Source organism: Eurosta solidaginis, chromosome 1 (genome assembly GCF_040869045.1).
Source record: "Eurosta solidaginis isolate ZX-2024a chromosome 1, ASM4086904v1, whole genome shotgun sequence".
Taxonomy (NCBI): Eukaryota; Metazoa; Arthropoda; class Insecta; order Diptera; family Tephritidae; genus Eurosta; species Eurosta solidaginis.
The window spans coordinates 175,363,434-175,391,248 of NC_090319.1; the positions used below are offsets into that span (position 1 = coordinate 175,363,434).

A 27,815-nucleotide genomic window follows, 5' to 3' on the forward strand; every position below is an offset into this window, starting at 1 on the left:
ATATCGTTACACTATAATTATTTGTTTGTAACTCTCCTTTGCGCGTTTAGCCTAGAGAGGTACACACAAACATACATACATACGTACATACGTGTGAGGCTAATATAAGCGTGTTAAAATGCGTCGGGCGCTCCACATACGAAAAATATGGCATAAAATGTCTTGGATTTTTCACAATAAAACTTGTATTTTTCGTTAATTATTGTTCTAAACTTATTTTGAAATTTGTTTTTAACTTTTTAATTCAATATTAGTGTGTTATTTTTACTGCTAAGTGTTAAAGTTTATCTAACACCACTGAAATTGTTGCGCAGAAAATTATTACTGCGAAATTTCAGTATGCATTATACTCAGTTGCAACTGAAATGAGTTTCTCCATTTTATCTCTACACTATACTCCACTAAGTGTGTGTCCACGATTCATCGCAACGGATCACTCAGCTATAGGTTATCCACTATGGCCAACAGAGGTTCGTGTCTCCGCTATTAAGCACAACTCGATTTGTAGCGAGTTATTTAACCACTGCCGCGAGTCTAAAATAATTGCCGCTACATGGGTCTCCTAACTCTCATTTCAGCACTTAGCTAAACATACATACAAGTGAAGCTAATATATAAGCGTGCTAAAAATTAATTCATCGCAATTCGTTATATATATGTGATCCGGTCTATGAAAAGGTGGCTTATGACTCAAAAAAGAAATTGCGAGAAATAGCTGTTAAAGATAAACAATGCATTTCTTCAGTTTCTTAGTAGTTTTTTCTTTTGCATTATGAACAGTAATGCCCAAAAGGCAAAGCACAAACCAGTTTCTGACCGATATTTTGGCTTCATTGCCATCGAAAAAAATACTATCAAAAAAATCTGAGGATGCTTCACCATTCACCAAAGTGGCATCGAAGGAACCAAAGGCTTCGTCGTCTTTCATTTGTGCTCTTCTTTCTCTAAATTTTTATTACACTTCTAAGCAAGTTAGTACTTTCTAGTTTTCACCACGTGAAAGAGCGTCTCGAAAACTATCGAAACCAGAAAAAAAGTGGTAAATTTTTTTTTGAGTCATAAGCCACCTTTTCATAGACCGGGTCACATATATAAAAAGAAAGGCTAAAATGTGTGTTAATTGGTCGCCATGCGTCGGTCAATTTTGTTCCCACTTTCACATAAGTCGCGTATACCTCACGCGGTGGTTATCATATAGGTTTGGTTGCGATCGACGCACAGGGTCTCGTCAAAACGTGGACCCGGGTACTACTAGAATGTGTTTATAGAATATGGATATCAAATAAAAGCTGTTGCTGAGTACTTTAGTACGGGGTAATTTTCATACCCCTGGGTGAGTAGGGTCTCGAGATATAGGCCAAAACGTTGACCAGGTTACCCCTAGAAAGTGTTTATAGAATATGGATAACAAATGAAAGCTGTTGATTTGTGGTTTAGTACAGGGTAGTTTTCATACCTATTGGTGACTAGGGTCTCGAGATATAGGCCAAAACGTGTATCAGGATAACACTAGGATATGTTTTTACATTATGGGTATCAAATTTAAGTTATTGATGCGTGCTTTAGTGCAGAGTCAGTTTTATACCGCTGGGTGACTAGGGTCTCGAGATATAGGACAAAACGTGGAACCGGATACCCTTACAATGTGTATGTAATATGGATATCAAATGAAAGCTGTTGCTGAGACCTTTAAAGTAATTTTCATTGTGATATTCGATTTAGTCGCATCAACCTGGAAAACTGATAAATATGCATGCGAAGCCGAAATAAAGAAACGGATTAATAATTCTCACATACCTATTTACATACGTACTATTCGATTCACCTGAAATTTTGTATATAAATTTGCCTATATTATTATTCACGATCCTTTTTTCCGGGAAGTAGACCAGAGACGGACTGGGACTGGGACAGGGAATGGGACTGGGAATGGGACTGGAACAAAATACATACTACCCTCTGGGACTGGCAATATGGGATGAAGAAGAATGAGAAGAACTTGAGAGAAGAAAAAAGAGAGAAGGAGGCAAAGAGATAGAATGAGACGAAGGTGGAGATAGATGAAGCGAAAAAGACGGAAGGAGGAGTGAATAAAAGGATTAGGAAAAAGCGAAGAGGGGGGGGGGGGGGGGGATGGCTGAGTTATACGGAAAAAGCGAATTAAAATGTTTGCAGATAGATAGACCAAAGTTAGGGCAGAACAACGTCTGCCGGGTCTGCTAGTACATTTATAATTTTGAAAGTGTTATTTTTTGTTTGGCACGTTGATATAGTTATTCCTTCACAAACTCTTAATTATTCCTGGTATGCTTGAACATAAATTAAGTGATTGGCAACTACACTTAAAATAAAACAAATTAGTTTCATTCTCTTATTAAGTCTTCAATCCATTTATCTCAACGTAATGAATCCATCAGTGGCAAGTCCTGTCAAATTTCTTAGAGGCACACGTGCATTTGAAATAAATTTATTTAGTTCTACTATTGCCAAAAATCTATCACTAAAAGTGTTTGACGACCGATCGAAATATCTAGCCACTGAAACAAGACTATTCTTTGACAAGTCCGTTGTTTCATCAACAAATAACGACAATAGGTTTGCCCTAAGATCCAACAGTTTTCTTTTCAATGCCTCGCCTAAATTATCTCCTAGGTGAAATGTCATTGTTCTACCAGATTTTATTGACTGAGCAATTTTTGTATAAAGAATTCCATTGAAGTAAATTGAAAATTATACAAATGTGGGTTAAACGAATGTGTGGCAAATTTTGTGGACAGTATTGTGAAAAAGAAAGAAAAGTTCAAAAATCTGACCACTGCTTGAAAAGGACCAAAATTGAAGAAAGGGGCCAGCGCACAAAATGGGGCTGAAAGAGACCATTTTGGGTCCAAATGGACGAAAGTAACAACCGTGATGACAACAATTGGCGCTAGTTAAGAAGCGACTGGCGCGCCTTGTTGGACGGCCATATCGATTTAAAAGGTTAAACGCCAATTAATTAAGTGATTAGGTAATGACTCCCGATACTGTGGAGGTAAAACAATCAATTTAATATATTGGTTTCCCAATATTTTGACGATATGTTCAGCTATATTTTACAAAATATTTATAAAAACTGAAGTATAACCATATATAAGTGGTAAAACCGATTATTCTCTGGAGTTGAGTCCCGAAAAAGCAATCGCAGAATTGGGTCGGATATGTATGTATGTTTGTATATAAACCTGTATCTTCCATTTTTTGTTTCTTTTTAGCATGTGAGGCAAGAGTTGAAACCTACAGAACCTTTTTACATCATTGGTTACTCTTTTGGTTCATTAGTTGCTGTACAATTGGCTTCACTGCTAGAGAAAATTGGCTATCGTGGGCAGCTCTTGCTCATCGACGGGGCGCCGCATTTCTTAAAAAAACTAACACTTGCTCACCTCGGAGAGGATTTCACCGACAACGATTTATATAATTTACTCCTTGCCAGTATTGTTAAACAAATATTTCCTGAAGAGTCGCACGAATCAATACTTTTAGAATTCGCCCAACTTGAAAGGCTTTCCGACAAAATGATACGGTTTATGGAATATGTAAACAAGCAAGTTTTATACAGCAAAGAATATGCTCAGCAAATTGTACACGCGATGTTTCGCCGTATTCGTATGGCTATAGACTATGATTTGGATAACATTGACGTACTTACAACCCCCATTGTCTTAATACGACCTGCCGAAGTATCACTTCAGGACATAGAAGACGACTATTGCTTGTCCCAAGTAACATCAGGAAAAATTGTAATAAAAGTTATCGAGGGTAATCACACGTCTATGTTGGACAACGCAAACTTGCCCCAGATAATTAATGACATGGATCCCACCCTTCAGGATGATAAAAGCTTTGAACAATATATTCGCGATGTAAAAGCCGTTGTTCCCGTCGTTTAGGAAATAATATATTTAGTATTTACAGCGTTTGCCCATATGCACCTATATTATATATGTATGAATGCAAATATTCAATACGTCGTTATAATTTTGCCATCATTACAATTAATGTGACCTTTTAAAATAAAAACTATAAGTAAGATGAATGCCTTTTAAAATTCTCTCTTTTCCTCAGTAGTATTTTAACTTCATACATTTTTAACTATCTATTCGTCCCGTACCACATTTATACACTGACCTTGAAACGCAACACAGTATACTCCCCCCCCCCCCCCCCCCCCCCAACACCGTTCAAAAAATTCATAAAATCTAAGTCCCTGCCTGACAGTGGAAGAATGTCGAAGACAATTCACAGACGAACTATTTGCTGTGAACAACCATCAATTTTGCAACCGCATCGAAGAGGAAGAAGCCCCTAGAGGCAAGAGGCAGCGATCGGCTGAACTTGACAAGCCTGCTTTTAAGAGGCAGAAGGGGGATGGTAAACGCCCAGTCCAAGAACCAGGAGGCGAATTAGCCGGAATGACAGGAACCAAACCTCAAAATCTGCAAAGCGGATCGAAGAGGGAATATAAGTATGGGAAAACCTCAAAAGCTGTAATCGAGGAAGAGGAAGGCAATAATGGCTTGAGAAGTAAAGACAAAAGTGTTAGCAAGCTAAAGGAAGATAAGAATCAGACTCCAGCTTACTCGATGATACTAAAGGGAGCTAACGCTGAGACTCCGGTTTTCACCGAGAAGAAGATTAGCGAAGTTACGAAACAGTCTCTGACTGTGGCATTAATAGATTGCAGCGTCCCCAATGGACGGATGTCAACCGAAAGGTGGAGATTCGTAGAAGGGGAGCTGATCAGTATTATGATCAAAATGATGCATGATGAACCAAACAGACCGCTACCAGCCTTCAAAAGAGCTTGATGACACAATGGGATTAAACTGATGACCTGCACCAATAAGGCGACTTTAGAATGGCTGCAGTGAGTTGTTCCAAACTTTCAATAACAGGAAGGCGCAAGGTTGAAGGTGGTGGATAGAGCACTTATCCCCACAAAGGCCAAAGTTTGGATACCCCGAGTGGTGAAGGCGGAAGACACGCTTAGCATGCTGCAGCGGCAGAACCTGAACATACCAACATGCCATTAGAGGGTACTCCACTTATCTCGACCCTTGGAGGGAAAATGTCCTGGGGCACAGGTAGCATATTCTTGCGCCTTAAAAAAAGGAGTCCTTAGGACAATAATATAATGTGGCGCTGATACAGGAGCCATGGCTTTCTCCTGGAGGTAAGGTTTGTGGACTCAGCGCTCGCGGATTCAGCGTTTATTAGCAAGGACGGAAAGTAGGGTTAGAGCTGCAGTCATGGTAAGGAATCACCTATAGAAAGAATCTTCCCTTATCCTGACGTGGAAGCCCCACCAGAGGAGTTCATATAAAATCAAAAATGAACGAGGAATAATTCTCTTCAGCACAACATGCTTACACCAAAGGTAAGTCAGTCGATAATGCATTGCATGGGGTGGTCATGAATATAGAGAAGGCCTTGGAACACCAGCAATATGCCCTAGGTGCTTTTCTGGACATTGCCGGAGCTTTCAAAAATGTCTCAAAAAGAGCAATCATTTACAGTCTCAACTCGATTGAAGTTCATCCAGCTTCAGTAGATTGGATCGGCTGCGTGCTAAGCTGCAGAGTGATCACATCGCAATGGGGTCTGTGCGAGGCAACAAAATCTATAAACAGAGGATCGCCTCAGGGTGAGGTTTTATCACCAATGCTGTGGACGCTGGTTATAAACCAATTGCTTAGGCGGTTCGACGGAGGACCAGTCAAGCTTACGGCATATGTAGATGACATTTCTGTCATCATAAGCGGTAGGCATCTGCAACACTCAGCTCTCTGATGGATCAAGTACTTCGGGATGTACATGCCTGGGCCCTAATTGGACTAAGCCTAAGCTTTGAGGGGTAACATTGCAAGAAAAATATAGCACAAAGTATCTAGGAGTTATACTAGATAATAAGTTGTCGTGGAAACTCCATGTGGAAGAGAGAGTGAAGAAAGCCTCCGCGGCACTCTATGCATGCAAAAGGATGCTAGCAATTAAGCTGGGTCCTAGAAAACTTTTAGTATTCGCAAAGAGAGCGGAATTGTTCTATAAAATATGTCCTGGCACCTGATTGGAGTTCTTGCCTTTGGTCGTCAAACACATTCTGGTAACACTATGGAGACACTCGGTCTATGTGACGTCTTTTTCGACCGGTCAGTTCAACCTAACCTATGTCCCTGCCACGACATCGAATGCTTTACGTCTTTAACGTCAGGGTGGGCAAGAAATGGGCTTTTAGTCTAACATTTGGATATTACAGAGTTCACCACGTTACACCTCATAATAGATTGAGGGTAATCTACTATGCCGCGGCCTTATAATGGTTATTTTTAGCACCAAGTTCCAGTATAAATAGAGTCTCTAGCCTGAAGGCTCCCATTCCGGTGCCGTCTTACCACCGAAGGCGTCGGACCTCTCAACACCTATTAGGGCGACGGAAGAGATAGGTAGGCCAAAGGCAGTCCCTTTCGCACTAACCTAAGTGAAGGGTGACCAGCGCCATGACAGCGCCCATTAACTCAGTTAGCTACATATGTAGTAAATTTTACCGAGTAGCGCAACTAACAGCAACACATTCACACGCTCAGCTCCCGACTCAATTTAAAAAAAAGCTAGATTATTTAGCTTAAATTTTAAAGTGAGATAAACCTTACCAATTGATGTATATATAGAATATATAAGGCGTATTTGTTGTTATTAAAAGAAGCTTTTAAATTATATTAAAGTTTTTTTAATTTTTTTCATATTTAATTTGACAATTTCATGCGTTTTTAAAGCATTTTCGTGCATTGAAATAAAACCATGTGCATATACGTTTTGACATTATATTTCATAATCGATCGTATTTGCCATTCTCATTGTTTCTAAATTCGTAAACAATAACTGGATTTATTCGGTGTGATTTTTGTAAAAAATTAATTATTTCTGGAAAATTTGTGGAATTGTGGTGGTCAAGATGATTTTATGCAAAAATACTTTGCCTTATTTCTTTACGTCGAAGTACTTGATGTGGAAAGTCGGGATATAGAGCTTGATGTGCACTTTTATCAATCGTGTTCGGAAGCATTGCTACACGTATGTATTTAAACTTGTAGTAATTATAATGGACCTCATATTTATATATTTCATTTTAGCATTCCCCGGTTTCCAAAATATTTTGTTAAATACATGAAATGAATGAAGGAACAATAATAAAGTCGGCGAAAACTCATCTTGACGCTGTACAGCGGCTGAGAGTAAACGACATTATACGCCATCACCAAAAACACATCGTAGTGGTGGGCATGAAAAGAGAAGTGCCCACAGAAGTCCAGAAATTTTGGCTAAGCTGCAGATAGTAACATTAAAGCTAATAAATAGAAAGCAGTTTCTCCAGGCAAGTGGGAAGAAAGTGCCAAGTAAATTTAATTGTATAATTATAATGTACATCATTTTAGAACGTTACCATCCACCACCAACAACACCGCCTCATAAGCGCAGAAAACTTACCAAGTACGCGAACCTGCATACGAGTCACATCATTCGCGTCAATATAATTCAAGTACGCATAGTATGCGTAAAACACATGATTATGGACGCTACAGCAGTAGCAGCAAGGATAAATATGGTAGACATTACTCCAGGTAAACGATATTTGTTAAATATAATATCTTAAGCAAAGGCCAAATAAGCAACTGAAACTTCTTACCTCGACCCAAGTATGGTGAATGTGCGTAGCAGATAATCACCGGCGTATACTGAAACTTCCTCCTCATCGGCATATAGCCATAGTAGTGTGGCTGTGACCAGCTGTAGCCATCGACACGCGAGTAGCAGATGCGTAAAAGCTTCATCTCCATCGCCCATTCGTTCTCGTTCATCTAAATGTGCTGCAGCTTCTGATCGTTATTCACGTTCCGGGTCAACTCATTATGATTCACAACCATCGCCAATGCCAACAACGTTGGTTAGAGGTAGTGTAGTGTAAACAGCCAACAATTTAATCCCAAATATTTAAATCAGTCTAATATGCTAACTTGCTACAAAAATAGTCTAAATGTTCATCAACACATAAATATGCATTTGAGAATTAATGCTGACAAAGCCATTAAAGCAGGTGTGTACAACATATAACCAAACCAATTTGAATTCCAGCAAATTTGCATTCCAGCAAATTTGCAAGGTTTGCATTTCCCATAGAAGTCGCAGCTCAACACAGATGTGTAGGTACATATTTTGTGTCGAGTTGTATGTAGGTATGTAAGTATGTATTCTTAAGGTAGATATGCATGTAAGTATGCTTAAATGTAAATAGGTATGTAAGAATATGTTTAGAATAATTTAATATAAATACGCTGAAATATTTGAAGAAAGACACATTCGGACATTCGAAATTCACTCATCAACGTCACAGTTCTTTTAATTACATTTGAACCTTTTATAGTAGCCGTTCATCACATCGACGGTACCTCTTCATCACACATGCACAATCGTTACGGCACTAGACGTTCCTATACACGCTCCCGCTCACGGTCACGTTCACGAACAAGTTTTCATCGTCGCCGACCACACATGACTTTAAGCTCAAACGTATTGAATACAGTAAAAAGATCAGTGATACTAGTCTCTTTGCAGAATTGGTGAAAGATAAACATAAGCGCGAAAAAGCTATAGATATAAGTTATTATTTATATTTAAAAAAAGATCAACCCATATATTTATTTCCTCTTTATATTAAAGACACTTTTGGAACGTCAAGAGGAGAACAGTAATAGCAATAATGCGCTCATTATAAATGACAGCAGTTCTTCGGTAGATAGTGGTACACCAAATGCTTTGGAACATTCAGATCCTACATCGTCCACCAGTGATAACACCACCATAAGTGTGCCAGCAATATTAGCACCAATCTCAGTCGCTCAATCCCCACAGTTTCTGCTACACCCAATGGTGTGAGCAGTATCAATATCAAGAGATTGTCGAAGTAATAAACATTCCTATACAGATAGTGGTGGTGGAACAGGTTAGCACTGAACGAGAAGGAGCTATTGAAATCGTTAAAGACACCGAAAGCATCACGAACAATCCTGCTATGACACTCTCAACCATTCCTTTTTGCCGCAACATACATACAAATTTTTCATAAAATTTACTTGTTTATGCAACGCGTTGCCCACATGAAATTGTAATAACTGTTGCTTTATCAAAGTTGAAAGATTGTTGTACTCTTTATTATATAAATTTAGTGTTAGGAGTACATAAATATGTTCAAATATACTATACATCAATATTTTTGTAATTACATACATATGTAGGAATAACGATATGTAAAACTAAAAATATTGTGACGAATATTAGCAACACTAAGGGATACTATCATCTCTAAACCAACACTACGCAGTGACTTGTATGCACATCAATAAATCAATCATTATGTCTATACATATGTCCATACAATCAGCGGAGAGTAACGCACAAACACATGCATATAACTGAGATACTCCCAAAAGTATGCAATCATTTGTGCAAGTATCACTCACATACACACGAGCATGGGTTGTGAGAGAAGCTATAAAATCGTGCATCTGTAGTTATAGCTGGGAAATTTATGGCTGCTAGATTAGGTTAGGATAGGTTGCAAGGGCTGAGCTGGACACTATGGTAACAGCTCACTACTTAGGCCACCAATGGGCCCATTGTAATACCCTATACAGTCTTAAAGGGGACCCCTACCCTGCCTAAAGCGGGTCTGACCACCTCGTTGAAATTAAAAAATTTTGCTGGAGCCTTTACTTCATAGCTAGAGACCTCAGCGGGGTAATGTAGAAAAGGTTTACCAAGGATGGTCAACCTACACCTACTAAGCGCTGGACAATGACAGACAAGGTGCTGGACACTCTGTTCCTCTTCTGTACATCTGCAGCTGCGACAATAGTCGAAGGTCGTTACCCCCATTCTAGCACCATGCGTGCCTATTAAGCAATGCCCTGCTAGAACCCTTATCAGGGACGATAGAACTGATTTGTTTAAAATCAGAAGCGCTTCTGTGCTCCCCTTGTCATATGAGGGCCAGGTTTGCCTGGATGTCTCGAACGATGATATACAAAATAAACACCCGTTTACCATCCTTAGGCATAGACCCGAGATGGTTCACAGCCCTGTGTATGGCCAGCATTTCCGCTTTGTAAACACTACAATGATGTGGTAGGCGAAAAGAGACCCCTAGACTCAGATCCGGCGAAAAGAGGCCTCCTCCCACATTCCCGTCAAGCTTAGAACCATCCGTGAATATGTTGATGGCACTCGGTACCGTATGTTGTCTGGTATTCCAGTCCTGTCGCGATGGTATATATATACTATAGTTTTTAACGAAGACGTTCTTTGGCGTGCGGTAGTCAGTGCGCACCCGTATTGGGACTGGGCGTTCGTGCCCAAGATTGTTGCGTGTCCATTAGAGTCATTTGATCAGAGACCTGTTTCCCTTATGCGTAGAGCGGCGATGACAGCTATTTCCTTCGCACCAGGTCAAGAGATGGAAGGTATAGCATTGTGTTGAGTGCGTCAGATGGAGTGGAGCCGAGAGCACCGGTGATGCAGAGCTCCGAACTCCGTTGCGCCTTTTGAAGCGTTTTAAGATAGGTTATTTTAGCTAGTGCAGGCCACCAGACCAAGGCACCATAAAGAAGAATCGGGCGCACAATGGCTGTATAAATCCAGTAGGTCACCTTAGGGGAGAATCCCCAGGAGGTGCCAATTGCCCTCTTGCAGGTGAACAGCGCTGCGCTGCTGTTGCCTTCTTGCATCGCTCCACTATATGGTCACTCCATAATAGCTTCCTATCCAGAATGACTCCCAAATACTTGACTTGATCGCTAAATGCTAAAAACGTACCCCAAATTCTTGGCGGTGTTAGATTTGGTACTTTGTACCACCTCGTGAAGAGGACAAGCTCGGTTTTATCCGGGTTAACTTCCAAACCTGTGGCTGTGGCCCAGTGCGAAATTTTGGATAGTGCCCTTCCATTAGGTTGCAAAGAGTTTGCGGAAATTTCCCCCGCATGGTGGCGCAGATGTCATCTGCATACGCGATCACTTGGTGACATTCTGATTCCATGAGGCGTAGTAGTTGGTTGACGGTAACCACCCAAAGTAGCGGAGAGAGAACACCTCCCTGCGGAGTGCCTCTGCCGACCGGTCTGCGGATCACGCATCCACCTAGCTCAGTTTTAATCTGCCTACGCGTAAGCAGATTGTTTATAAACTCCACCAGGCACGCGTTCACCCCCAGATCGGTCAGCGCCGAGGTGATGGCCTCCGGGAGAACGTTGTTGAAGGCACCCGCTATATCTAGGAATGCCACCAATGTGTATTCCTTGAGGTCTAGTGGCCTTTCGATAACGGATACCAGTGAGTGCAAGGCCGTGTCAGTTTACCTGCCTTTAGTATATGCATGCTTAGCTTGCGAAAGAAGCGACGGCTCAATCCTCCTCCTGATGTAGTCCTCTAGGAGTCTTTCGAGTGCTTTAAGCAGAAAAGAAGATAAGCTCATATGCCTATAATCATTTGGTTTAGAGTGGGAGGGTTTCCCTGCCTTGGGGATAAAGACCACGTTGACTTCCCTCCACGATACTGGTACGTAATTGAGCCTAAGACAACCTATAAACATCCCTTTAATCCAGGGTCTTATAAGTTCGGCAGTATACTGTAGCTGAGCTGGAAAAATTCCATCCGGCCCCGGCGGTTTATAGGGCATGAAGGTCTGTAAAGCCCAATCTATCCTTTTATCATCTGTGATTTCGCTTATCAGGTAATCATTAAGTGACCCTCCGCTGACAATACTTGAAGACACGCCCGCACTTGCTGGGAAGTGCGTATCCTTTAGCAAGTTTATGGTTTCAGCGCTGGAGTCCGTCCAGTGCCCATCCGGCTTTTGGACGTAACTTAGCTGAGTTGGAGATTTCGATAGCACCTTCCTTAAACGGGAGGCCGCGGATGTGGATTCAATCCTGCCGCAGAAATCCCTCCAGGGGGATCGCTTTCCATTTCGGATTGCTTTTTTATATATATTTATTTTCGCTTTATAAGCAGCCCATGACCGCCCTGCCGCCCTGCATGACTTCCTAAGCTTGTCAAGATCGGACGACCACCATGGTGGTTTGTGAGTTTCCAAAACCTTTTTAGTCGGGCAAGCCTTATCTAAAGCATCCCTATATTTTTGAGTGAAATTATTTACAAGCAAGTTTAAAGCTCCTCCCTAGCACCTCGACGCTAACCGCTGTCAGATCCCCATCGCTAAAATTGGATAGAAGAAAAACATTAAGAGTAGACTTAGCCAATATACATGTGCGAGGCTTACCCTTTTCCTAAGCGCTATAAAGCTTATACGTTGGTGTCCGCAGGCCGCAGATCCTATTGCCAACGATCCACGGTTCCTGGACTAGTACGATGTCTACCGCACCTGAAGACAGGTGCAGTAGGAGTGCAGCTAATGGTGCTTTGCAGTGATGCAGGTTTATTTGGAGGACCCGATTCACTGTTTGTTTGCGCTTTCCTCAGTGAGCGTCGCGTCCGAATCGCCATCCTCGAGAAGCTGACCCTCAGAGTATAAAACTCTGAGAGCCAAGCTTCCGCTCGAGCCTGACGAAGCGTAGCCACCAGCTTCTTCGCCCTCGTCTACCTCCATCTCGTCTTCACTGGGGGGAGTTCAACCACCTCCGTACGAGACGCAAGGTTTACAAAGGCTTCAACGTCAGCCTTATAATCCTTAAGGCTTATATTCTTGAAGCCGTAGCTTACCCTGAAATCCTGCCTTTTTAACACTTCGACGTTTGTGCTGTCGAGCAGCAGGACTATCTCCATCGCAGCCCGTTCGGTCTCCTCGACTTTAACCACCTTCCAGTTTTGGGCCGGTAGACCCGGGTTGTACTCCTGGAGCAGCTCCAGGATATCAGCGGGATCCGCTGGCGTCACTGGAACCCAGGCTCGTCCTTGGTCGTGAGGGGATATCACACGCCTCCACTACCTTGAGGCGCGCGCCCGAATACACCTCCCCTATCAGTGAGACGGCGGCTTTGTAAAGCTTCGCCGACCTGGCGTCGTCACATGCAATTAGTTTGATATTGCCTTGGAACCACCCCGCATCGGTATAAGAAGGCGGCGGACCAGGGTTGTCTTTTTTGACCTTAACGGCCACGGTAGCGAGCGCTGCCTCAAGCCACTTCCATTGCTGTTTCGGGATCCTGCCATCTTCGCTGCTCTTGTCCATAACACCAATGATCTGCCGATCCTTGGCTATTTCGGCGAAAGACCGCTTCCAGCCTCCCTGCGTCTTGGCCCTTTTCGGTGCTGTAGGGTTGGATTCATCCATAGGCCGCTGGCGCTTCGAGGCTTCATCACTCTCGACCCAGTCCAGCCTGAACTCCGGCAACATCTGTTTCGCCCAAGCATGGTCACGCTGCGCCTTCGGCCAGGCCTCCGCGGAAACTTCCCCTTCCCTTATCGGCGAGGAGGCATTTCTACGCAGTATCCGGACAGCCCAGCGCTTGTCCTGGTGACTGGGCTTTTTAACTCCCTTGCCCCTAGAGCCGGCCACCCCCAAACCCATGGAGCCCCCAGCAGCCAAACCGCCAGACGCTTGACGCCGAGTGGCAGCCGTGCTGGCGGCTACGAGATGGGCGACAGCCGCCCCAAAGGCCTCCCTGTCGGTGGCCCCTCCCCGGGGGGTACCGGCCTTTGGAATACCCGGGCTGGATTTTTCCCTCAGCCCTTTCCTGCCTAGATTGGCCCTTGGTCCTATAGCCGACCCCCCCCCCCCCCCCCCCATCTCCATGAGGCCCCAGCAGTCGACCCACCAAACGCTGGTCGCTGGGTGGAGGGCCTGCTGGTGGGGCCAAGGGAGGGGCGGTAGTAGCACTGATGGCCTCCTGGTCATACCCTCTCCATGAGAGGTACTGGCCCTCGGACTACTCGAACCGGATAATCTGTGTGACTGTTGACTGTAATGAAATATATAATACTAATCTACATAGCAGTTTCTTATTACAAAACGGATTTTTACTAATTTTTAATTTTTCTTGCTTTTTTATGTTATCACTTTATATATTTAAAAAAAATGTTCCCCCTTAGAAGTGCTGCTGGAACCGCGCCTGCCCAATATATATTGTCACAATAATTTTAAATATCTTAATATTTCTTTTCCACACCACCTATAAGCATATTTGACAACTTTTAACCATGGCTATTTTGTTTCATTATTTACAGTGTTCATGTCTTTTATTTTACAGTGTTAATATTTTATAATTTGCACATGTTAAGCAAAAAGTTGACAAGTATGCCTATGAGGTTGCAATATAGGGGCGTTACCGGTATTTTTGATTGTTCGGTTCCCCTGGAGGCCTATTTTCACCCATATAAAATATATACAGTTATATATAATATTTACAAGTTAAAATAAGCTAAAATAATATTAAAACATAAATACATGTTGAAACAAAACATTGCACAAATACTTTAGATACTTTCATAAAAAATAATAGATACTTAATAAATACTAATAGAACATAGTCAATAACTTAAAATCATTTTAGAGTTCATCTACAGTGAAACCCAAGTATAATAGCTACATAAGACAAAGGCCCATTTCGCAAAAATTCAAGTGTTGGAAAAAATTTCAATTTAAAATTAAAAAATTCAAATTTTATTTCAGAAAAAGTTAACAAAAGTTATTAAGACTATTTTTGTGTGAAAAAGTCCCATGGTGGGATATCAGGCGTATGCTAAAAAAAAGTACACGAAACCGCATTTTGAACCGAAAATAGAAGCCACATTTCACAATTCAAATAGAAAAAAATAAACAATATGTAAAAGCATAATGTGTTGATACCACAAAAAAAGAAAATAAAGAGCGATTACCGATGTGTCATACACAAATTTACCCCTGACATTTTGACAAAAAGAATTTGAGAAAAGCCCACTCTATCTATGACAAGTGGAGTCGAAGTTCTCTTAAACTATTTGTTCTATGCTTTCAATGAAGTATACAAAACTAGAAGGTGGTTTAACGATGTGACAGTCACTATATTGTTTTTCTTTAGTAAAACAAAATCTTTTTTGTGACATCGACTTTGAATGTAGGCAAAATAGCTAAAATTGTATGCAGTTTGGTACATTTATGATACAAATAGCCACAAAAGTAAACAAACGGGTTCCGATGAAGAAAGCTGCTTTCATCAATATCGATGTTGATTTCTATTTGAATATCATGAAGTGTGGGAAGGGAAGGTTTAGGTAGACTCTGAAAAGTTTGCCACGAAGTATCCTGAACCAACCTATCGTTTCGAACTCGTTGAAGGACGCTATTTGAAACAAGTTCTAAGCTATCAGGTAAGACTTCGCAGTTACCCTTGTAACGCAACCAAGATATCCCACGCTCCAGGTCTGCCTGAATAGATAGGTGAAACGTTGCGGAGTTATTCTCGAATCATATCCCCCTCCTCTACGAATTTGGCCGAAGAAGTTTTCTATTTTAACCTGGGTGAGTTTCCTAGTCATGAGATACGTAAATCCCTTTTAGGGCCAAAAACACCAAAGGCACTTCAAACTATTAATATTATTAACCTAAAAAGGAAAATGGATTCGTTATACCTTTCCCGTTCCTGAAAACTGTAATTGACTTTATAAAAGCTTCGGCTCCTTCGAGAAAATTAAGATGTTCCACAGTTGCTTGAAAAGGTTCCTTAAAGTTTCCTATTGCTCAAAATCTATAACTATTGTAAATATTAAACAATTTATCAAAAAACAGGACAAACTCGGCCGTGTTGAAAAACGATGAAGACTTAGAACCTTTTAAAGACCCAGAGCTATATATGGCAAACACAGCACTTGCCACAAAATTGCTAAAAACCAGCAAAGCTAGTTTTATACTTAGTTTTTGAAAACTATTTGGTCTCAGGCGGGCGGGAGTCAATTTATGAGTGCATTTTATACTTGAAGTGGAGCATTGGTCATGCAGACGAACTATATCTAACCAGTCCACAGGGCGGCCGTTAAAAGAAACTCTATTTTTCGGATTTTCTAAACAGCTGCGTGTACTTTTTAGCAGATGAGGTGAATCATGGAAAAAGAAAATTTCTTCGCCATTTACTTCAAAGATGGGTCTATCTAATGTTACTCCTACTGTCTTGGCAAAGTTTGGACTTTGATCACAAACTAAATGGCACGGACGAAGACCAATACCCTGGAGCTCAGTTATGCACTCTAATATATACTTCCTCTTTCACAAACCGTATGGACAAAGAAATAAGCTAATGGATGGGACCAAGACTCCCCACCAATGCCTTGGACTAAGAGACAAAGAACGCTCGAAGCTAATCTAGAAGTACGGTTTTCGTCACTGTAATATTCTAGCCCTACAATCATATCAGTACTTTTCTCATGTTGCAAATTTATCTTCAGTGCCATTTCGTCGCAGCATATCGAGACATATTTTTGGGCGTCGGAAAAACCTCGACTTCTTAGCTCCAGGGCTTTTATGCTGCTGGAATTGCAGCCAGGGAACGTGGCCACTCTTGCACAAATTGTTCAAGGGTTCTCTTGAAGGCCAATCCAAATTTGGTTTCAAATACCTATACGCAATCGGTGAAATAAACTTTACCGCTAGAGCCTTGCTCTGTCGAAGCAATGACCAGTAGGAGCTCTAGTTCCGTTTTTTAGACTATTCCTCACACATACAGCAAGGTATGGAGGTGATTCACACCAAAGCTCTGCGATGTGTCTCTCCCGTAAATGCGAAATATCTTCTAGCCTTTCTACTTTTTTTTTCTAAAAATGCCACCCGATTGCATAGCCTCTCTAATTCCTCATCCTTGGTTTCAATAACTTCCTGGTACTTTCTTTTCCTAGGAGTGCCATCCGTTAAAAAAGCCTCAGTTTGTACCACAGAACTGACTAAAGGAGAAGAAAGTTCTTCAAACCCAATGGGTTGGATGGCCTCGGAAATTACCTCATATTCAGTCAAATCGTTATTTGACGTAGAGGCACTTTCACCATTTCTGGAGATACCTATTGTTACGTAGTCTTCAATGCCTAATTCTATAAGGGGCTTTTGTACGGCGGGGTAATCTGAACTTCCTATCTATATTCTACTGCAGCCATTGTTTTCCCTGACTACTTCCACTGCAGATGAATTCGTACTTAAATCTAATTCCGGTGTAGCGTCCTTTGAAAGATGCGGGAGGAGAAATGTCGACGGCATGCAAAAAATGTTTGGATTTTTTCGCTGAGGTAGTTACGTCCAGCAGCTGCATCCACTCAAGTCGCCTACAAACAAAGGTGGCCTTTATTAATTTAGTATACCTAGTTGTTTTTTCCTTGTGGGGTAAAAGGACATTGAAAAATCCCCTTTAAGATTAAAAAGAAACAAAATAAAAAAAACGAAGGAAAACCAATTAAATAAAGAATTGATGAGAAAAGGAATAAAAACGTAAACTAAATAAACGAATGACTTGAATAACTGAAAAATTAGTAGAAAAAAAAGCGGCTGGTTAGTATGAAAAAAAAATTTAAGAAGCAATTAAAGCGAGGTGGGCAAAAGGAATCAATTGAAAAATAAATAAACAATACCCACTCTTATTTGTCATACCAGTTGCTCGTTTCTGTAAAAAAATAACAAATCGATATATATTTTATACAACGTACGAGAAACCTAAATGCTTGTATTCTATAATGACCCAGAATAATCCCGAAGAAGTGCCGAAATGACAATGACCCGATACTAGACGGGTCCAGAGAACCACACAAATAAGATCTCTGAAGCCTGAAGAGTCCCCAAATGATCCCCAAATAGTGCCGAAAAAGTTCCGAAATGTTTCCGACGGGTTCCCGAAAATCATCTAGAAAACAAATCGGAAGGGTCCCCAAATGATTCCTGTTGAAATTATAGCAATCTTTCTTTTTGAGCTTTGAATAAAAAAATATATTGTCATATTTTTTCATTACGCGACTTTTCCTGTGGGTGTTTAATACATATTTTCTTCAATAAACTTTAACTGCGTAATAGAAAGTTACTTGTCAAATGCATGTGGCAAGGTTGAATTTTTCAGAATTAAATTTTCTTCAAATAATGAAATAGTAGTATGCAAGCGACTGCCATAGTAGTAGACATGTACGTAAATATTCCCAACAGGCATTCCTGTAAATGTTTTTCAAAGTAGCTTAAAGAAAACTTGCTTTGTAAAACGATATAAGAGCGTTTTCAGTATTAAAAATTGTTTAACTTCTTTCAGAGAACGTTTTGTAATCGTTGTACGCAAAAGTTTATAAATAATTGAATTCTGAAAACAAATTCTAAATTTTTACAAAAAATACGAAAAAACTTTTTGTCAATGTGTTTTAACTTTGAAGGTTTCAAATAATTTTGAAAAACGTTTGTACATGGCATGTATGTACATATATAATATTGAAATTATTAATTGAAATAAAAATTATGGCTTAAAAAAAGTCTACGAAGTTACGCCTCGTGTGGGTCTTGCCTAAGTTTAACTTTTTACGAGATCCAACATTTTGAATTAATAATGATAAATAACACGAGAAGCAATGGCGTTTAAAGCGACTTTTGCGTTGTTTTGGCGCTTGCGTTGCATTTCCATCTGACTTTGAACGCATGCGCTTTAATTACTATATTTCCAATCCATAAGCAACGCAACGCCAACGCCAAAGCAGCACACAAATTTCCAGCGTTGTCCATAAATTCTTGAATTTTCCTACATTTGCTGAAAAATATCCTACTTTCTATCGCCGTTCAACTAAATAAAAACATAATTTTGTATTCATATCGATTTTGTGAACGATATGCAGGGACGGCGGAACATATCCTACTGGAATGCGACGCAATCTGATGAGGGCACAACAGACCAATGGTCGCAGTGCAATCATCTATAAATTTTCGATCTATCTGTGGCAGGGAAACTTTCAACGTGCTTTATTTCAAAGTGACACTTTATTTGACAAATCACTGAACGATTTCTTTCAAATAAATTGGTTGTTGGCGTTAACCGAAGATGGTTAAAACGGCCTCTGGAATTTGTACCTTATATAAGGAGATAGTTAAGATATAATGTATAGGTATAAAATGCTTGCATGCATAAAATCATTTTTATTATATAAAAGTAGAATGACATTGAGATTTTAGTTCTGCTATTTTTAATACAGAGTTATTTTTTAACATAAAGGAAGAAAGAAAAACATGACTAATGACTAAATTTATACGCGTTTCATTTATTTTCATTGAGGAATAAATCGTAAAAATAAAAAGCATGTTATTATAAGGTATAAGTGAAGCCCCATAGATGAAATGAGTAATAAAATGTACATTGGTTTATATATTACATTTTTAAAATGAAAATCTTCTGCTAAAAAAGCAATGGAATGAACATTGGTTTGTATATTACATTTTTAAAATGAAAATCTCCTGCTAAAAAAGGAGCAAAACCTAACTAAATTTTTTTATTTTCGTACTTAACTACACTCCCTTTTGTGATTCAGGATTTTGGGCATATATTGAAAAAGCTCCGAATATCATTCCTTCATTATATGTCATTCGACTGCCTTCTTCCACTGCCTTCCCTTCTATTCACAACATAACCTCAATTTTAGCTGCCAAACTATATAGTAAACAATGGTTAGTTAGCAGGAGCAGTAATTATGTCTTCAAAAGAACAATCGTTGGCTTACCTTCTGTGTTATAGTTTGATACTGCCTGTGATGGTCAGGAGCAGCGGTAAGCAGGCATGCTTGCTGGTCCACGCTAGCTCGTCGGATGGGGAAGGGGGACTTTTCCACCGACCTCACCCACAATACCCGTAAACAAAATTTTAGATTCATATGAGTTAATCGGGGATTGCCCGTATTGCTTTAATGGTATGGAAATATTTATTTCAAGCAATTTTTAATTTTATAATTTATTTAATAATTTGGGAAAAATTTAAACAACGCGACATCAGGACGGACAATGCGACAGCTGTTTCGATTATACCTTGTAAATCTCTTCAAAGCCTTTTCTCCCGGGATTGGGAGTCGAACCCGCACTCCTACTATAGTTGAAATGGTTACAAACGCATTCAGCTATGTCGTGCCTTAGTTGTTGTAAAATTTTTTCCCAATTGCCTTCTTTTGCATATATTCTTCTACACATCATATACTTCATATGTAAATTATGTGTTGAAGTTATGCATGTTTGTAAGGCGGTTTCAGAGCAACTTGGTATTGTTGCTATTTTTGTTCTATTTATAGAACTACAACGAATTAACCAAATGTTGTCTGTTCGTATGAGTTAATCGGGGATTGCCCGATTAGATTCTTGCTATGCTCAAATGAAGACATGAAGTAAAAAGGAAATGGGAATAAGAGAAAGCAAGAAAAGAAGATGCCCGCCCAGGTCAAGTGGATTCAACCCTCCCACTTCTACGCAGAGTGCGTAGACTTCGGCTTCGCATGACTCTGTATCCCGAGCCAAACCCCATTTCCTGGCCCTAGTCCGTCCATTAATAGTCCATTTAATTTTTAGTCAGACTATATTGTGTTCCTAAGTCTGCTAACACACCCACGTGATAGTGTTTCAACCCATCAACCAAAATAAACAACGAATAAATCAAACGAAAACGTTATAATCGTTATAAATAAACTCAATTAAAATAAATAAATCGTGAATGAAAGAGAAAATGTTCTTAAATCCAACTAGTTTTTGTATTTTTGTTCAAAAATAGTTCAATTTTAGTATGCATGTAGAAAAAATCTCCTATATATACGTCTGTGTGTTTATTAGTATATAAATGACTAGTTCAATATTGTTACGAATTTTGGGAAATTTCGTTTATTTTAAACCTTCTGCTAACGTTCGAATCGCTGAACTGTCGAATAAATAACTCCAATATTCAGTATTCCAAAATGGTCTTTAATTAGACTACTTTGGGAGTACTACTTCATTAATGGCGTGTTTAAATCAAACTGATTACGGATTCTTAAGTTTGCGCTGATTTTACACTCTCGGTTACCCGTTTCGCCCATTTCTCCTTAGGCCTAGACGCTTCACGCACATGCCTTCTAGAACAGTTGTATCTCATGCCAAAGAGGATAAATATAATAAGAGCCATCACTCGTTATTTTTTAGGCATTTACTCGATGTAAACTATGAGGTAGTCGCTACTTTTGTTTTATGAGGGACATTTTTGAATTGCCTTCCATTTATCCATGCGGTGTTGTCACTTTATGCAAACGTGTTTTTTGGAAGGATAATTAAATAATTAATTTAATACAGTCGGAAAAATAAACACAAATACCCCATGAAAATGTATAAACGACATTTATAAACATCTCGCCCAAAAAAAGAGTAGCGACTACCTCATAGTTTACATCGAGTAAATGCCTAAAAAATAACGAGTGACGGCTCTTATTATATTTATCCTCTTTGCTCATGCTTGGTTATTTAGCTATATCCATGTATATCTGTAGTTTATGTTTGTCTTCTAGCCACACGCATATGGCGTGTAATATGTGCATATGTGTGAGTAATAACTTCTGCTCCTACCCTGCCAACCAACGCTATCCGCCTTTTGCCATTTTCACCTCGAATTCCAACACCATCACACACTTTTATAAAAAAATGCTAACACCATCGCATTATCAGAGGATATTTTCCAATATTCATATGCGCCTAAAAATATGAAGAGAACAATTGAAAAAAAACGTTAAAACAGGCAAAGAAATCAGTTGAAATAAACTAAATTACAGGTCGACAAAATTTAACCAAGATTCAGACCCAGAAACCAGACTATATATTTCCGAAGGTTTATGATGCGTTGAATCCAATCGCTTTTTTATTATTCGCTTATTTTTTGCTTGGCCATGCATCACTGACCCAGTGTTGCCAGAACTTTTTCAGAAAAGAAGCTAAATGGGCAAAAAAAAAAAAAAACAGCTAAAAAAAGTTTTTAGCTAAAAAAGCTAAACATTTAAGGCAACTTTTCAAGGATTTTATTAATTTTTCATAAGAATCTTAGCATTTTAAACAATTTATACATCTAGTAAAAAGCTAAAAATTTAAGGCAAGGTTTCCAGGATTTTATTTATTTTTCATAAGAATCTTAGCATTTTAAACAATTTATACATCTAGTAAAAAATTTAAATTAATTTTTACTCCAAATATAATTTACAGATGAAATCTGTGTTTTATACAAATATTTTAAGGTCAATCATTTGACCACTCCTCTACTACTGCTTCAACTATTTCACTGCTTGCAACAGGATATACATGTAAACGGTAGTAGGTGTGAGATAAAAATATACTAAGACAAATATTTCGATATCACAGGATTTTTCATCATCTGATGAATTGCAATAAATATTTGATTTGTTCATTAGTTCAATGAGATCGTTTGTATATCATGGCATCACTTATTTTCTTTCCTTATTCTGTACCTTACATATAAAATTGAATTTTACATTTTTAAATGTAACCTGTTACGCTGCTTTGTTTTAACATTGTTCATGGTGCTGAAAATTCGCTCCACTTCTGCATTACTAATTGAGAGAGTTTTTCGTGTTTTAAAAGGTCGATTTCGCTGCCTTTTGGCTTCAACACAGTTGCATTATGCTCCAACAAAAGTGGTGCAAATGCTTATTGTTTGTTGTGCTCTGCACAATATTTATATAATGTTCAATGTTGAGAATCCTCCCATTCAGAAATTGAACCAGAAGAAGTTACCATTAATTTTATTCTTAAATTCTCACGGTCCATTCTTTGATTATGGACAAATTGTTCTTTGGCAATATTTAGCTTTTTTTTCTATTTTGAATGTAATTCCCATGGTTTTGGAAATGTTCTTCAAGTTGTTATTCATCTCGTTTAGGACTTTTATTTAGATGCTTTGGTTGGGTTGCATTTAGTTAGGAAGTTACTCTATTCCATAAATTATTGGCCGTTGTCTTTGCGTTGGGCGTTTTAAGTAACCCTTTGGCCAAATCTGGGTGTGTTGCCATGAAGTCCACTAGGATTTCAAATTGTTGCTTTTGTGTTTGTTTAGTCTTTGGAGTTGCCCTATATATTTTTAAAAGAATGTACAATGAATATAAAGATATCAATTTATAAAATCATCAATTAATACTTACATATTTGAGCAATGCGAAAATCAATGCTGTTTGATATTCGCTTTCGCTATACAGAGTGCTGGAAATGCGAAAAGGGAGAAAAATTGCGAGTGGGCAAAATGTGAATGCGAATATCAAAATATGCATGCGAATGTCAAGATACAGAGTACCGATTTTGCGATTTCGCGTATTTTTTCTTTCGTATCGAAATACAGAGTATGCCCTCTGGTTTTCGAGATATCCTAACCTAAAAGTGCAAAAACACCGTTTTTGCCCATATTGAGGTTATGTAACCTTGCAGATGTTTTCTTTCACCAAAATAATAGGCTGGCATCTTTAAGTAGAAGTCTTCTTCTTTCAAATGGCGTTGAGTTTGCTCAAATATCAGTTTTTTTCGCTGAGGTATCGCATTTTGAAATTTTTATGTTTCTAAATCTTCCTACACCTGAAAATCGATTAAGATAACATAGACATGATATAGTCGATTACTAATTTTTTTGAATTGAGTCGAAATGGTTTCCCAATTATTTGTATGCGTTAGACGACATCACTGATCTGCTTGACAACTTTGTACGGGCCTTCCCAGCTACACTGAAATTTTAATAGAATACTTTTCCGCCGGTGAGGGTCGTACAACACTACCAAATCTCCTTCAAGGAAACCTTCCGAAAACCTTGTTTTTCTTGTTGTACCTATGTTTCGTCTTAATACTCATTATCCTGGTTCGTTCCCTCACACTATGTTGTTTGACCCATGAACAACTTCGTAAGACTTGAACTTGACGGACTGTATTTGCATAATCAGTATCGTTTCGACGTTTCACAGCAGTAGTGCGCCCTGGCCTGAAACTACCCTCGCATTATTTATGGAAAATTCTTTCCTTCAGTGCGTCCATTTGGGTTTGTCAATGCCAGTGTTCTTCCCACAGGTACATTCGGTTTTGATTTTTGTGTTCCATTCGATTCACCAATCTTTGCCCTGTCTACTGCCTTTGACTTTTGTGGTCTTTGTCGAATCTCCTTCCCCAGCGCTCGCCTTCTGCTGAACCCTTTCACCAAACTGAAGTAAAGTGGGACATTTTTGTTCTTATAGCGCATAATCCTTCTTTGCATGTCGATCCTGACGCTTTGGTCAACTAAGAAGTTTACTCCCAATATGAATTCATCAACAATCTCTGCACAACGAATTTGTGCAGAACCGCAGCCAATATCATGTTCAACTATGTGTTCGTCATTGTCTGCGGTGTTTCTTTTTTTTCCTCCATTTTTGTTGTTTCCTGCTCCCCATCAGGATGAAAGACGTACTCCTCCACGTTAATTCTTTCAGACTTTCGAAGTTGTACTTCAAGTTTGGATTAATTGCCTGTTGTATTCAATCCACGGTTCTCCAACTCATTTTTCAGTTTCTGGATCTTCAATTTACTTAACTTGGCCATGTCCTTGTTGTCCTCCACTACTCTGGAATTTATTCAACAATTCCTCTTCTCATACCAATTGTTACGAATTTTGGGAAACTCCGCTTATTTTAAACCTTATGCTAACGTTCGAATCCCTGAACTGTCGAAAAAATAACTCCAATATTCAGTATTGCAAAATGGTATTTATTTAGACACTTTGGGAGTAGTACTTCACTAATAGCGTGTTTAAATCAAGCTGATTACTGATTCCTCAGCTTGCGCTGCTTTTGTATTCTCGGTTACCTCGTTTACCCATTTCTCCTTGGGTCTAGACGTTTCACGCACGTGCCTTATAGAACATCTCATGCTTGGTTATTTAGCTATATCCATGTATATGTGTAGTATATATTTTTCTTCTATTCATATGCGTGTGGATGTGTGAGTAAAAACTTCTGCTCTTAGCTACCGGCTACATATATGTATGTGAAATTATCTCACTGCTTTAAGCTGCTGGCAGAATATTCCATTCTTCGTTGCCTTGTACAAAAGTGTGGCTGCTTGCTTTAATGTGTACATGTACATTAGTGTGGCTGCTTGCTGTTTTTGTTGTTGTGATTAATTACTAACAGCATAGTGATGCTAACATTTGCCACAATATGAATTTAAAACATCGCAAATTTGTTTTGAACCCCGACAAAAAACTTAACCCAAGTTACATCCAAATTCAATTCGCACTCAAAAGCTTAATTCAAATAACGAAAAAATAATAAAAAAAAAAACAGATAGTTAGCTTAGTTATCATTCGTGCAGACAAACAAATAAAAAAAAAAATAAAAATTTAAAAACTTGAATTATTAAAGTGGTTCTACCATCCAAACATAACATTAATTACTTTCAGTCTACGTCAGGCAGTTAGTCTGAAATTCTAACAAAAGCAAGAGCTTAAAGCTTAAACAGACAGCTTGGGCTGAAAATTCCTCGTCTAGTGCGATTAAAACACCTAATTGGCGCACCCAATTGACGGTGGTAAAGAATAAAAACAACAAAGTAGAAAACAAGTTATAAATAGAAACTTGCAAAGTGCGTTGATGGCTTGATGCGCTAAACGTCAAGCCTTCAATGAGTGAATCGTGGGTTTTGAAATAGTCAGTTATACGGTCTATGAACTTTGTTTCTTATTTCCTTTATATTAGGTCGGTTGCATGTTTGTCCGCTTTTTTAATACAAATCTTGCAATCGATTTTTAAGTAACTTCGCATTGAGCTACAAACCTCAAAGTTCACATGTAGGTGAAGTCGCTGGTGTAATGCATCAAAAGGGGAAAAATTCCTTTAGGTGGCGCACATATCGAAATAATTCGATAAAAATTTGGAAATTTGGAACTTCGAGATCGGAAAAGTCCGTTAGCTGGCGCACTGATCGAAATAGTTAGATGAGAAATTAAACCGGCTTTTATTAAACTTCTCGATGAGCTATATACTTGAAACTTTAAGCTTAAATCGGAGGCCGATAACAGTATAAAACGCATAACAAAAAGTTACGCTAGGCGGCACACGTATCGAGTTATTTAGAAGAATAGTTCGGAACGGAGGGTATCTTGCGTCGATTTTTAAATAACTTCTCATTGAGCTACAAACGTCAAACTTCACAGATAGGTTAAGACATCGGGACAATGCAACAAAAGTAAAAAAGTCCGGTAGGCGGTGCACACATAGAAATAATTAGATAAGAATTTGGAAATTTGGAATTCTGAGATCGATTTTTAAGTAACTTCTCATTGAGCTACAAACGAGAAACTTCACTCTTAGGTTAAGAAACAGAGACTATGCAATAAAAAGGAACAAAAATTATATTAGGTGTCGCACGGATCGAAATAATTACATAAGAATTTTGAAATTTTAAACCGGCTTTCAGGTAACTTCTCGATGAGCTAGAGACTTGAAATTGCAAACTTAATTCAATGACAGTATAAAACGCATTACAATAACTTTCGCTAGGGCGCGAAAGAATTGAGATATTCAGAAAAATCGTACGGAACTGAGGGAATTTTGAGATGTATTTTTAGGTTAAGACACCATGACGAAAGAACAATAGGACAAAAAATTCCGTTTGGTGGCTGACGGATCGAAAAAATTAAATGAGAATTTGGAAATTTGAAACAGGCTTTAAAGTAACTTCTCAATGAGCTAGATACTTGAAATTTCGAACTGAATTCACAGGCCGATGACAATATAAAAAAGATTACAAAAGCTTCGCAAGGGGGCGCAGGGATTGAAATATTAAAAAAACTCGTACGGAACTGCGGGAATCTTGCGATCGATTTTTAAGCAGCTTCTCATTGAGCTATAAACGTGAAACTTCGCACATAGGTTAAGGCATCGTAACAAATGGAAATAGGAGAAAATTTCTGTTAGGTAGCGCACGGATCGAAATAATTAGAGTAAGCCCGCCACGTACTCACTTGTAGCAATCCAAGCTTGGGATATATGAGTAATTTTGAAGTAGCTTAGAAATTAATATAGATTGACGTATTTCTCTGACATGTACCATATTGTATACATTCGAGTATTGTATGCATTCTGACTTAGTAAAAACTAGTATCGCCTGTGGTCTAAATTCGACCAACTTGTATTTTTTTCAACTCAGTCTATGAATCAAGTGTTGGAAATATAGCAAACTGGTCTAACTTACTTAAATTTTCCCTTAAATTTTGAATTTGATCTAAGGCGTTGTACTTTTTGATTGTATTTTCTTAAATTTTCTACAAACTTTTCAATGTCTTCTGGAAAGGATTACTTTTAACATTCAAAGGCGAAATCTTCACGTCACCTATCGTTTTTTCTGGAAAAAAGTTAAAACTTAATTTGTCAGTAATGCTCCTCTTGCAAGATCTATGCGCGAATTTAATATTCTATTTCAGACTATTTCCCTTGATTTTTCCTTGGGAAAACAAGCTTTTTTGAATATTTTACTCTCTTATTTTAAGAACGTATGTTTCATTTTTAACCTACACCATTGTTATTTGTCTGTAAGAAATGTTCTTTCATAGACAGTATTGAATAAATATAAATATAAATAAATATAAATGTAATTATAAAGTTTTAGTATGGAGCTCCTTAAACAAAAATATAAAAAATATGTAAAATCAAATGAAATTGATATAGAACTATGGTGAAATTACTTGAAATTGAATTGAAAAATAGGTTTTTCCACACAAGCCGGAAGGTCCCCGTTGGCGCGCTACCGAAGTTATTTTGGGTGCT

At 38.8% G+C, this 27,815-nt stretch overlaps 1 protein-coding gene across 2 annotated transcripts in view; it reads left to right on the forward strand.

The window, feature by feature from the left end:
* FASN3 (Fatty acid synthase 3) overlaps positions 1–27,815 on the forward strand; it is a 1,015,587-nt gene that overhangs the window by 779,263 nt on the left and 208,509 nt on the right. The window contains exon 10 of one of the 2 annotated variants that reach the window (XM_067760033.1): positions 3,255–4,090. The exons of the other annotated variant lie outside the window; for it this stretch is intronic. Within the exon in view, the coding sequence (XP_067616134.1) occupies positions 3,255–3,932 (678 nt within the window). The 3' untranslated portion in view covers positions 3,933–4,090. Of the gene's footprint in view, positions 1–3,254; positions 4,091–27,815 lie in introns of those variants that run through there. 2 annotated transcript variants of the gene reach the window in all.